The 14,259-nt window shown below is 51.6% G+C and overlaps 1 protein-coding gene across 3 annotated transcripts in view; it reads left to right on the top strand.

Moving 5' to 3' along the window:
- grip1 (glutamate receptor interacting protein 1) overlaps positions 1-14,259 on the top strand; it is a 187,460-nt gene that overhangs the window by 153,911 nt on the left and 19,290 nt on the right. For 2 of the 3 annotated variants that reach the window (XM_046296809.1, XM_046296807.1), the window contains 3 exons: positions 3,354-3,502; positions 10,507-10,651; positions 13,077-13,216. In XM_046296809.1, coding sequence (XP_046152765.1) covers positions 3,354-3,502; positions 10,507-10,651; positions 13,077-13,216 — 434 coding nt within the window. The remainder of the gene's footprint in view (positions 1-3,353; positions 3,503-10,506; positions 10,652-13,076; positions 13,217-14,259) is intronic. The other variant, XM_046296808.1, reaches the window with a different exon arrangement.

The following is a 14,259-nucleotide window of genomic DNA, read 5'->3' as shown; positions in this document are numbered from 1 at the left end:
AGTTGCCAGGCTCCGTGTTCCGATGTTCAGTGACCAGGCTCCGTGTTCCGATGTTCAGTGGCCAGGCTCCGTGTTCCGATGTTCAGTGGCCAGGCTCCCTGCTCCGTGTTCCGATGTTCAGTGACCAGGCTCCGTGTTCCGATATTCAGTGGCCAGGCTCCGTGTTCCGGTGTTCAGTGGCCAGGCTCCGTGTTCCGGTGTTCAGTTGCCAGGCTCCGTGTTCCGATGTTCAGTTGCCAGGCTCCGTGTTCCGATGTTCAGTGACCAAGCTCCGTGTTCCGATGTTCAGTGACCAGGCTCCGTGTTCCGGTGTTCAGTGGCCAGGCTCCCTGCTCCGTGTTCCCATGTTCAGTGGCCAGGCTCCCTGCTCCGTGTTCCGATATTCAGTGGCCAGGCTCCCTGCTCCGTGTTCAGTGGCCAGGCTCTGTGTTCCGATGTTCAGTGACCAGGCTCCCTGCTCCGATGTTCAGTGGCCAGGCTCCGTGTTCCGGTGTTCAGTGGCCAGGCTCCGTGTTCCGGTGTTCAGTGGCCAGGCTCCGTGTTCCGATGGTCAGTGGCCAGGCTCCCTGCTCTGTGTTCCGGTGTTCAGTGGCCAGGCTCCGTGTTCCGATGTTCAGTGGCCAGGCTCCGTGTTCCGGTGTTCAGTGGCCAGGCTCCGTGTTCCGATGTTCAGTGACCAGGCTCCGTGTTCCGGTGTTCAGTGGCCAGGCTCCGTGTTCCGGTGTTCAGTGGCCAGGCTCTGTGTTCCGATGTTCAGTGGCCAGGCTCCGTGTTCCGATGTTCAGTGGCCAGGCTCCGTGTTCCGATGTTCAGTGGCCAGGCTCCGTGTTCCGGTGTTCAGTGGCCAGGCTCCGTGTTCCGATGTTCAGTGACCAGGCTCCGTGTTCCGGTGTTCAGTGGCCAGGCTCCGTGTTCCGGTGTTCAGTTGCCAGGCTCCGTGTTCCGATGTTCAGTTGCCAGGCTCCTTGTTCCGGTGTTCAGTGGCCAGGCTCCGTGTTCCGGTGTTCAGTTGCCAGGCTCCGTGTTCCGATGTTCAGTTGCCAGGCTCCGTGTTCCGATGTTCAGTGACCAGGCTCCGTGTTCCGATGTTCAGTGGCCAGGCTCCGTGTTCCGGTGTTCAGTGGCCAGGCTCCCTGCTCCGTGTTCCGATGTTCAGTGGCCAGGCTCCCTGCTCCGTGTTCTGATATTCAGTGGCCAGGCTCCCTGCTCCGTGTTCTGATATTCAGTGGCCAGGCTCCCTGCTCCGTGTTCAGTGGCCAGGCTCCGTGTTCCGATGTTCAGGGGCCAGGCTCAGTGTTCCGATGTTCAGTGGCCAGGGGCCAGGCTCCCTGCTCCGTGTTCCGATGTTCAGTGGCCAGGCTCCGTGTTCCGATGTTCAGTGACCAGGCTCCCTGCTCCGTGTTCCGGTGTTCAGTGGCCAGGCTCCCTGCTCCGTGTTCCGGTGTTCAGTGGCCAGGCTCCGTGTTCCGGTGTTCAGTGGCCAGGCTCCGTGTTCCGGTGTTCAGTGGCCAGGCTCCCTGCTCCGTGTTCCGGTGTTCAGTGGCCAGGCTCCCTGCTCTGTGGTACGACCCCCAGGGTGCCATTACCCCACATAATAAAAAACACCACGAGACGTCACACACACAATCGTTAGGACACACGTATAAACTGTGATTGAACCTCTCAACTGAAGTGGGCCAGCTTGACGAGTCGCTGGCTACCTAACGGATGTTGTCATCTCATTGTAGGAGGCAGCGGACAAGGTTCTTCAATTATATCCCCCAAAGTGGAAACTAGACTTTACACAGAGAGAGGGAATTCTCAGCTGGGGTAGAGGGGTAGAGGGGTAGAGGGATAGAGGGGTAGAGGGGTAGAGGGGTAGCAGTAGCTACAAGTTGTGTGGAGCACACAAATACACACACACACACACACACACACACACACACACAGACACAGACACACACACACGCACAACCTACAGACAGAGATAGTAGTTTTAAACCCTCCTCCTTCTGCAGTAACTGGGCTGGGTGTTCTCTGTGTTTACATCCAGACCCGTTACCAAGGCAACGCTGCAATCTGTTTACCACCAGGGCTCTAACTAATTAACCCACATTCTGTCTCTGCCCTCGTTTTGCCAGGCCTTACGCAACCAACACATATGTTTGCCTTGGACTGCGGCCCAATTGGCACCTATTCCCTATGGGCCCTGGTCAAAACTAGGACACTACATAGAGAATAGGGTTCCATTTGGGATACAGATCTGGTAATTATGCTGAGAGGAAGATGAGAGGAATTGGGTTATGGACTAATCAGTGATTATGATTCTCTCCCCCCCTGTCAAAGCAACACGGTCCTGTTCTATCTAGGTATTAGTTACCCACCCCTGTCAAGGAGACAGAGGAGAGGCACCCAGTCCGGTTCTATCTAGGTATTAGGAGACAGAGGAGGCACCCAGTCCGGTTCTATTACCCACCCCTGTCAAGGAGACAGAGGAGAGGCACCCAGTCCGGTTCTATCTAGGTATTAGTTACCCCTGTCAAGGAGACAGAGGAGAGGCACTGGGGAGTTATGATGTGATTCTAATTTATATTCTGCTGCTCTATTAGAGGAGGTACGTTAATAAAACCTTTTCCTATGCTCTTGTACTAGGGTATTTACCGTAACGATGACCTGGCTTTCAGGTAAATTGGGCAGGTGTTGTCCCTTATACCTTTCAGGATTTAGTCATTTTGGACAAAACTAAAAAACAACAGAGATTATTGGTCACTTTAATAATGAGTTTCTTTCTCTGGATTACATTGGAATATAAAATGTTGTTCCAGAATGAGGAATGAGGACAACTGAACAGTATTCTGCCTCTGTGTTGTCATGGTGAAGGGAGGGAAGGGAGCAAACTGATGACTGCTTGGTCTGGATTCCAAATGGCACCCTATTCCCTATGTAGTGCACTATGTTTGATCAAAACCCTATGTTCCCTGTTAACAGGTCTCTGTGAGTCTGATTTCATCAGCTTGTCTCTGTCAGGACTCCTGTTAACAGGTCTCTGTGAGTCTCATTTCATCAGCTTGTCTCTGTCAGGACTCCTGTTAACAGGTCTCTGTGAGTCTCATTTCATCAGGACTGGGACTCTGGAGCTGGGGGACAAGCCTGTCACCTAAACCCTGGTCTGTAGTTCCTCTCCCCAGGACTGGTCTCTGGAGCTCAGGGACAAGCTGCTGGTAACAGGTCTCCCTGGTCTGAGTTCTCCCCATTTCAGCAGCTTGTCACCTCTCCCTGGTCTGTATGTTCCTCTCCCCAGGACTGGGACTCTGGAGTCTCATTTCAAGCTGCTGGTCACCTCTAAACCCTGGTCTGTATGTTCCTCTCCCCAGGACTGGGACTCTGGAGCTGGGGGACAAGCTGCTGGCCATCGATAACATCCGGCTGGACAACTGCTCCATGGAAGATGCTGTTCAGATTCTCCAGCAGTGTGAAGAACTGGTCAAGCTCAAGATCCGCAAGGACGAGGACAACTCAGGTAGTGCGTACACACTGGACACACACACACACACACACACACACACACACACACACACACACACACACACACACACACACACACACACACACACACACACACACACACACACACACACACACACACACACACACACACACACACTGGACACACACACACACACTGGACACACACACACACTGGACACACACACACACACACACTGGACACACACACACTGGACACACACACACTGGACACACACACACACACACACACACACACACACACTGGACACACACACACACTGGACACACACACACACACACACACACACACTGTTAGTCAAAACCACTGTTCCAACCTCTCTGTTAGTCAAAACCACTGAACCAACCTCTCTGTTAGTCAAAACCACTGTACCAACCTCTCTGTTAGTGAAAACCACTGAACCAACCTCTCTGTTAGTCAAAACCACTGTTTCAACCTCTCTGTTAGTGAAAACCACTGTACCAACCTCTCTGTTAGTCAAAACCACTGTACCAACCTCTCTGTTAGTCAAAACCACTGTTTCAACCTCTCTAGTAGTCAAAACCACTGAACCAACCTCTCTGTTAGTCAAAACCACTGTTCCAACCTCTCTGTAGTAGTCAAAACCACTGTTCCAACCTCTCTGCTAGTCAAAACCACTGTCCTTGTTAGATATAATTCACCTGACCAGGCCTGTCATACCTAAAACTGGAGCGTGTGAGTTAGCCCTCACTCCAACCCATCTCTACAGCCCTAGGATATCATCATCAATACACATGTTCCTTCTATTTCCAGGAAATGGAATTACATTTATAATTTATCAAAAATAGCGACAGAAATGTAAAAAACAAATGTGGCTTCAATTGCGAGTCGTATTCAATGATTCATTTCTCCCAGTCTCACTGACTGAATGATGGAGTTGTTATGATCAGTATGAAGTCTGACAGAACAGCACAGGGTTGATTCATTCTCCCAGTCTCACTGACTGAATGATGGAGTTGATATGATCAGTATGATGTCTGACAGAACAGCACAGGGTTGATTCATTCCTCCCAGTCTCACTGACTGAATGATGGAGTTGATGATGATCACCACATGATGTCTGACAGAACAGCACAGGGTTGATTCATTTCTCCCAGTCTCACTGACTGAATGATGGAGTTGAAACTACAACAGAATGGCTGGGTTTACACAGACAGACCAAATCTATGATGTCTGACAGAACAGCACAGGGTTGATTCATTTTGACCCAGTCTCACTGACTGAATGATGGAGTTGATATGATCAGTATGAAGTCTGACAGAACAGCACAGGGTTGATTCATTTCTCCCAGTCTCACTGACTGAATGATGGAGTTGATATGATGTCTGACAGAACACCACATGGAGACAGAGCCAAGCCCACTACACTGGTACTAATTAAGAATGGTCGAATTTTAAATGTAGAATTAAAACTACAACAGAATGTCTGGGTTTACACAGACAGACCAAATCTCTTTTTTTTTCCTTCTCACTAATTTGTCTTTTGACCAATCAGATCAGAGCTGAAAAATAATTTGATGTGAAAAGATCTGATGGGATTGGTCAAAAGACGGACCTTCCAAAAGAATTGGGCTTCCTGTGTAAACCCAGTCCACTGGAGATAACACAGTCCTGCCCACCACACCGTTTCCTGAAAGAACTGGGCTTCCTGTGTAAACCCAGCCCACTGGAGATAACACAGTCCTGCCCACCACACTGTTTCCTGAAGGAACTGGGCTTCCTGTGTAAACCCAGCCCACTGTAGATAACACAGTCCTGCCCACCACACTGTTTCCTGAAGGAACTGGGCTTCCTGTGTAAACCCAGCCCACTGTAGATAACACAGTCCTGCCCACCACACTGTTTCCTGAAGGAGTATTCTCAGTTCCCCTATTGCAATGCAGCAGGAGACCCCACCACGGCCAATCATCACAGAGCTATTACTCTGTACGCATATTAGGCTTAGATTAGTTTAATTGGAACAAATGAAATGCTTTGTTTGTTCAATCAGACCATTTAACAACTAACATGTCCCCACGGCTCACAGAGGGGGGGGGGGATCAAACTGACATCAGACATCCATGTTTACTGATTCATTTGTTTCCATGCCTCTCAAATGGCACCCTAATTCCCTATAGGCCCTGGTCAAAAGTAGTGCACTAGAAAGGGGAAAAGGGGGAGTGTAATTTGGGATGCGCCCTATGTGTCTAGTGTCTGATTGGTTCCGTTAGTTATTTGTTTGAACGAGGAACTAAATATTTCTAATTGAAGTTGTAATGAAACAGAGATAATCAGGTTCCAGGACTCACTTCACTGTTATTACTAATGTAGTCGGAGTGTTTACACAACACACACACACACACACACACACACTGGACACACACACACTGGACACACACACACACACACACACACTGGACACACACACACACACACACACACACACACACACACACACACACACACACTGGACACACACACACACACACACACACACACACACACTGGACACACACTGGACACACACACTGGACACACACACACACACACACACTGGACACACACACACACACACACACACACACACACACACACACACACGACACACACACACACACACACACACACACACACACTGGACACACACTGGACACACACACTGGACACACACACACACACACACACTGGACACACACACACACACACACACACTGGACACACACACACACACTGGACACACACACACAGGCAGAGTGTATCTGTCACTTTAGCTACGCGTCTCCTCCTGGCTCCTCCCACCACCCATAGTCACTGGGAGGAGAGTTAAGGATTTCTCCTCCTGGCTCCTCCCACCACCCATAGTCACTGGGAGGAGAGTTAAGGATTTCTCCTCCTGGCTCCTCCCACCACCCATAGTCACTGGGAGGAGAGTTAAGGGTTTCTCCTCCTGGCTCCTCCCACCACCCATAGTCACTGGGAGGAGAGTTAAGGGTTTCTCCTCCTGGCTCCTCCCACCACCCATTTAGTCACTGGGAGGCTCTTAAGGGTTTCTCCATTCACCATGGACATCCTCCCACCACCCATAGTCACTGGGATGAGAGTTAAGGGTTTCTCCTCCTGGCTCCTCCCACCACCCACAGTCACTGGGATGAGAGTAAGGGTCTCTCCTCCAGGCTCCTCCCACCACCCATATTCACTGGGATGAGAGTTAAGGGGTTCTCCTCTGGCTCCTCCCACCACCCATAGTCACTGGGAGGAGAGTTAAGGGTTTCTCCTCCTGGCTCCTCCCACCACCCATAGTCACTGGGATGAGAGTTAAGGGGTTCTCCTCTGGCTCCTCCCACCACCCATAGTCACTGGGAGGGAGGAGAGTTAAGGGGTTCTCCTCTGGCTCCTCCCACCACCCATAGTCACTGGGAAGAGAGTTAAGGGGTTCTCCTCTGGCTCCTCCCACCACCCATAGTCACTGGGAGGAGAGTTAAGGGGTTCTCCTCTGGCTCCTCCCACCACCCATAGTCACTGGGAGGAGAGTTAAGGGGTTCTCCTCCTGGCTCCTCCCACCACCCATAGTCACTGGGAGGAGAGTTAAGGGTTTCTCCTCCTGGCTCCTCCCACCACCCATAGTCACTGGGAGGAGAGTTAAGGGTTTCTCCTCCTGGCTCCTCCCACCACCCATAGTCACTGGGATGAGAGTTAAGGGTTTCTCCTCCTGGCTCCTCCCACCACCCATAGTCACTGGGAGGAGAGTTAAGGGTTTCTCCTCCTGGCTCCTCCCACCACCCATAGTCACTGGGATGAGAGTTAAATAAAATTCTCCTCCTGGCTCCTCCCACCACCCATGTCACTGGGATGAGAGTAAGGGTCTCTCCTCCAGGCTCCTCCCACCACCCATATTCACTGGGATGAGAGTTAAGGGGTTCTCCTCTGGCTCCTCCCACCACCCATAGTCACTGGGAGGAGGAGAGTTAAGGGTTCTCCTCTGGCTCCTCCCACCACCCATAGTCACTGGGAGGAGAGTTAAGGGTTTCTCCTCCTGGCTCCTCCCACCACCCATAGTCACTGGGATGAGAGTTAAGGGGTTCTCCTCTGGCTCCTCCCACCACCCATAGTCACTGGGAGGGAGGAGAGTTAAGGGGTTCTCCTCTGGCTCCTCCCACCACCCATAGTCACTGGGAGGAGAGTTAAGGGGTTCTCCTCTGGCTCCTCCCACCACCCATAGTCACTGGGAGGAGAGTTAAGGGTTCTCCTCTGGCTCCTCCCACCACCCATAGTCACTGGGAGGAGAGTTAAGGGGTTCTCCTCCTGGCTCCTCCCACCACCCATAGTCACTGGGAGGAGAGTTAAGGGTTCTCCTCCTGGCTCCTCCCACCACCCATAGTCACTGGGAGGAGAGTTAAGGGTTTCTCCTCTGGCTCCACCCACCACCCATAGTCACTGGGATGAGAGTTAAGGGTTTCTCCTCCTGGCTCCTCCCACCACCCATAGTCACTGGGAGGAGAGTTAAGGGTTTCTCCTCCTGGCTCCTCCCACCACCCATAGTCACTGGGATGAGAGTTAAGGGTTTCTCCTCCTGGCTCCTCCCACCACCCACAGTCACTGGGATGAGAGTAAAGGTCTCTCCTCCAGGCTCCTCCCACCACCCATATTCACTGGGAGGAGAGTTAAGGGTTTCTCCTCTGGCTCCTCCCACCACCCATAGTCACTGGGAGGAGAGTTAAGGGTTTCTCCTCTGGCTCCCCTCATTCCAGGCTTGGCCGGTGCAGGCCGTCATTGTAAAACAGAATTAAACTTAAACTGACTTGCCTAGTTAAATAAATGTTAAATAAAATATCCAAATGAAATCCTACTAAATGATAATGAATAAGAGATCAGATCCTGGTTCAGCACTCGTACTCTGAGATGCTTTGAGGAAACAGGCCTGGTCGGCTTTCAACAGAGGGTTTTATTAACCAATATTCAACTCTCTCCAAGTAGCGGTGAAAAACATGAAGTAGTTAAACAAAGTAGGGATTGTAGATTCGTTCTACATTATTCAGACGCTCAGCCGGTTCTTCTTCCTCAGAGAGTCTCCAGCTCTCAGCAGCTGCTCTGATCTGATCTGTATGTGTGAGGAAACTGTAGCGTAGACCCTCTGATCTGATCTGTATGTGTGAGAAAACTGTAGCGTAGACCCTCTGATCTGTATTGTGAGGAAACTGTAGCGTAGACCCTCTGATCTGTATGTGTGAGGAAACTGTAGCGTAGACCCTCTGATCTGATCTGAATGTGTGACCTCTGACTCTCTGAGTTTCAAATGAGCAGGGCTTCTCTTTGAACGTTCCTGATCTGATGGAGAGGAACTCACAGCTGGGCTACAGTCCGTCTAAAGTGGGATGCCCTCTCAACACGGAGAGATAGTTCTCCACTCCCTCTCTATCTAGGTCCTCTCTCTCTCTCTCTCTCTCTAGGTCCTCTCTCTCCTCTCTCTCTCTCTCTCTCTCTCTCTCTCTCTCTCTAGGTCCTCTCTCTCTCTTTTGGTCCTCTCACTCTCTCTAGGTCCTCCCTGTCCTAGCTCCACTCTGTTATCTAGCTCCACGCTGTTATCTAGCTCCACACTGTTATCTAGCTCCACGCTGTTATCTAGCTCCACGCTGTTATCTAGCTCCACACTGTTATCTAACTCCACTCTGTTATCTAGCTCCACTCTGTTATCTAGCTCCACTCTGTTATCTAGCTCCACTCTGTTATCTAGCTCCACTCTGTTATCTAGCTCCACTCTGTTATCTAGCTCCACTCTGTTATCTATCTCCATGCTGTCGTACAGTGAGCTCCAAAAGGACCCTTGTTGTTGTTCTGGCACTTTGTATTTTAAATGATACAATAACTACGAGGTTGAATGAGTTTCTCATCGTTATTTCGAGATTCATTCAAGACTGTCCGTAACCATGGTAACATCCACATGAATGTTGAAGTGTTTAGGCAACATATTCTATTCTTATTTATACAATTAAAGTGACTCCAAAAATGACACAATGCATTTATTTACCCTTCATTTATACTGGGCACAAAATAATCTGAAACACAACCAAAACAAACAGCAAATGCATCCAACCAATTTGAGGCACAAGCTTGATGTTGTCATTGCTATGGATACGGGACTAAACACTTCACTTTTTACTACTTCCTTTAATAGTGAACTTGTCCCGATACTTCTGGTCCCTTAAAATGGGGAGATTATGTACAACAAATGCTGTAATTTCTAAAACCCTGGTCCTAACCCTGGCCCTAACCCTGGTCCTAACCCTATATGGTCTATGGTCTTAACCCTGGTCCTAACCCTGGTCTTAACCCTGGTCCTAACCCTATATGGTCTATGGTCTTAACCCTGGTCTTAACCCTGACCCTAACCCTGACCCTAACCCTGGTCCGAACCCTGGTCCTTACCCTGGTCCTAACCCTGGTCCTAACCCTGGTCCTTACCCTGGTCCTAACCCTGGCCCTAACCCTGGTAAACCCTGGTCCTAACCCTGGCCCAAACCCTACTAACCCTGGTCCTAAACCTGGTACTAACCCTGGCCCAAACCCTGGTACTAACCCTGGTCCTTACCCTGGTCTTAACCCTGGCCCAAACCCTGAACCTGACCCTGGTCCTAACCCTGATCTTAACCCTAGTCCTAACCCTGGTATTAACCCTGACCCTAACCCTGGTCTTAACCCTGGTCTTAACCCTGACACTAACCCTGGTCTTAACCCTGGTCCTAACCCTGACCCTAACCCTGGTATTAACCCTGGTCTTAACCCTGACCCTAACCCTGGTCCTAACCCTGACCCTAACCCTGACCCTAACCCTGGTCCTAACCCTGACCCTAACCCTGGTCCTAACCCTGGTCCTAACCCTGGTCCTAACCCTGGTCCTAACCCTGACCAGTGCTTGTCCCAGCATGGGGACAGGGTTGTAAAGCCAAGGGACGGAGGAAGACACTGTGCTGTCCTGTGTTCCAGACGAACAGGAGCTGTCTGGATCCATCATCTACACGGTGGAGCTGAAGAGATATGGAGGTCCGCTGGGGATCACCATCTCAGGCACAGAGGAGCCCTTTGACCCCATCGTCATCTCCAGCCTCACCAAGGGAGGACTGGCCGAGAGGTGAGAGAGCTAGGGGGTGGGGGTCGCTGGCCGAGAGGTGAGAGAGCTAGGGGGTGGGGGTCGCTGGCCGAGAGGTGAGAGAGCTAGGGGGGGGGTGGGGGTAGCTGGTAGAGACAGGGCAATTGGGGAATGGGGAGTGGGTAGCTGGTAGAGACGGGACAGGGCAATGGGGAGTGGGTAGCTGGTAGAGACGGGACAGGGCAATGGGGTGTGGGTAGCTGGTAGAGACAGGGGACAGGGGAATGGGGTGTGGGTAGCTGGTAGAGACAGGGGACAGGGGAATGGGGGTAGCTGGTAGAGACAGGGGACAGGGGAATGGGGAGTGGGTAGCTGGTAGAGACAGGGGACTGGGGACTGGGGTGTGGGTAGCTGGTAGTGACAGGGGACATGGGAATGGGGTGTGGGTAGCTGGTAGAGACAGGGGCCAGGGGACTGGGGTGTGGGTAGCTGGCAGAGACAGGGGACTGGGGTGTGGGTAGCTGGTAGAGACAGGGGACTGGGGTGTGGGTAGCTGGTAGAGACAGGGGACAGGGGACTGGGGTGTGGGTAGCTGGTAGTGACAGGGGACATGGGAATGGGTAGCTGGTAGTGACAGGGGACATGGGAATGGGGTGTGCGTAGCTAGCAGAGACAGGGGTGTGCATAGCTAGCAGAGACAGGGGTGTGCGTAGCTAGCAGAGACAGGGGACATGGGACAGGGGTGTGCGTAGCTAGCAGACAGGGGACATGGGACAGGGGTGTGCGTAGCTAGCAGAGACAGGGGACATGGGGCAGGGGTGTGGGTAGCTGGCAGAGACAGGGGACAGGGGACTGGGGTGTGGGTAGCTGGTAGAGACAGGGGACTGGGGTGTGGGTAGCTGGTAGAGACAGGGGACTGGGGTGTGCGTAGCTAGCAGAGACAGGGGACTGGGGTGTGGGTAGCTGGTAGAGACAGGGGACTGGGGTGTGGGTAGCTGGTAGAGACAGGGGACAGGGGACTGGGGTGTGGGTAGCTGGTAGTGACAGGGGACATGGGAATGGGGTGTGCGTAGCTAGCAGAGACAGGGGTGTGCATAGCTAGCAGAGACAGGGGTGTGCGTAGCTAGCAGAGACAGGGGACATGGGACAGGGGTGTGCGTAGCTAGCAGAGACAGGGGACATGGGACAGGGGTGTGGGTAGCTGGCAGAGACAGGGGACAGGGGACTGGGGTGTGCGTAGCTAGCAGAGACAGGGGAATGGGGTGTGGGTAGCTGGTAGTGACAGGGGACATGGGAATGGGGTGTGCGTAGCTAGCAGAGACAGGGGACATGGGACAGGGGTGTACGTAGCTAGCAGAGACAGGGGACAGGATGGAAGATGACAGACAGGGTAGGATCTCTTTCTCTCTCTCCCCCTCCCTCTCTCTTGCCCTCCCTCCCTCTTGCCCTCTCTCTTGCCCTCTCTCTTGCCCTCCCTCCCTCCCTCTCTCTTGCCCTCCCTCCCTCTCTCTTGCCCTCCCTCCCTCCCTCCCTCTTGCCCTCCCTCTTGCCCTCCCTCCCTCCCTCCCTCGGTGGTGCTGGGTAGAACTGACTGACACCCTGGGGAGGTTTGGATAGCTCAGGCAGACGCCAGACCAGCTGGTCTGAAGACAGAAAATGTGTTTGGCTCAGTAGGATAAAGAGTTGAGGTTTCTGGGGGGGGGGGCATTAATCTGACAGATCATTTTGTTGCCACTCTCTTTGCACACAGAGCGAAGGCCTCTTCTCTTCTGGGTCATGTTCAGCAGAACACACTGTAGCCAGATAATGTGCAACTTCCTATTGGTAGTACATCCCCGGGTTCATAACGTTTGCTCCCTAATGAACACTACCCTGGTGTTTCTCTGTGTGTAGGACGGGAGCGATCCACATCGGAGACAGGATCCTATTGGTAGTACATCCCTAATGAACACTACCCTGGTGTTCCTCTGTGTGTAGGACGGGAGCGATCCACATCGGAGACAGGATCCTATTGGTAGTACATCCCTAATGAACACTACCCTGGTGTTTCTCTGTGTGTAGGACGGGAGCGATCCACATCGGAGACAGGATCCTATTGGTAGTACATCCCTAATGAACACTACCCTGGTGTTCCTCTGTGTTAGGATTAGCTCCACATCGGAGACAGGATCCTATTGGTAGTACATCCCTAATGAACACTACCCTGGTGTTTCTCTGTGTTAGGACGGGAGCGATCCACATCGGAGACAGGATCCTATTGGTAGTACATCCCTAATGAACACTACCCTGGTGTTTCTCTGTGTAGGACGGGAGCGATCCATTACAGGATCCTATTGGTAGTACATCCCTAATGAACACTACCCTGGTGTTTCTCTGTGTGTAGGACGGGAGCGATCCACATCGGAGACAGGATCCTATTGGTAGTACATCCCTAATGAACACTACCCTGGTGTTTCTCTGTGTGTAGGACGGGAGCGATCCACATCGGAGACAGGATCCTTGCCATCAACTGTAACAGTCTGAAGGGTAAACCACTGAGTGAAGCCATTCACCTGCTGCAGATGGCTGGAGAGTCTGTCACACTGAAGATCAAGAAACAGGGAGACTGTGAGTAGAGGACACACACACACACACAGATACACACAGACAGACACACACAGATACACACAGATACACACAGATACACACAGACACACACACACAGATACACACAAACACACACACACACAGATACACACAGATACACAGACACACAGACACAGACACACACACACACACACACACACACACACACACACACACACACACACACACACACACACACACACACACACACACACACACACACACACACACACACACACACACACACACACACACACAGATCACACACACACACACACACACACACAGATACACACACACACACACACACACCCACACACACACACACACACACACACACACAGATACACACACACACACACACACACACACACACACACACACACACACACCACACACACACACACACACACACACACACACACACACACACACACACACACACACACACACACACACACACTTCTCACCCTGGGACCGTTTGGTTCACATATAGACACAGACACAGACACAGAGGCCAAGGACCGGTCAGACAGTACACACAAACGCACCACACACACACACACATAACACACACAGGTTTCACACACACACATACAGAGGCCAGACCGTCACAGAGTTCTGCTTGTTTACTAAACAACAGAAATGAGTCGTTATCTTCTCCCTCTGTTTGTTCAGCAGTTCCTTCCAATGGGGGTTCAGGATAAACGCTGAAAATAAGGTCTGAGGTCATCACAGACTCAGGAGATCTGATATGTTTTGTTCTGTGAGATAACATCAGCCAGTTAACGTGACCTTTATGTTGTGTCCTAGGAGATAACATCAGCCAGTTAACGTGACCTTTATGTTGTGTCCTAGGAGATAACATCAGCCAGTTAACGTGACCTTTATGTTGTGTCCTAGGAGATAACATCAGCCAGTTAACGTGACCTTTATGTTGTGTCCTAGGAGATAACATCAGCCAGTTAACGTGACCTTTATGTTGTGTCCTAGGAGATAACATCAGCCAGTTAACGTGACCTTTA

The sequence above is a fragment of the Oncorhynchus gorbuscha genome, linkage group LG14 (genome assembly GCF_021184085.1).
Source record: "Oncorhynchus gorbuscha isolate QuinsamMale2020 ecotype Even-year linkage group LG14, OgorEven_v1.0, whole genome shotgun sequence".
In the NCBI taxonomy this organism is placed as follows: Eukaryota; Metazoa; Chordata; class Actinopteri; order Salmoniformes; family Salmonidae; genus Oncorhynchus; species Oncorhynchus gorbuscha.
Note: the sequence above shows the minus strand (reverse complement) of the source record. Positions and strands in the feature narration are given on the sequence as shown.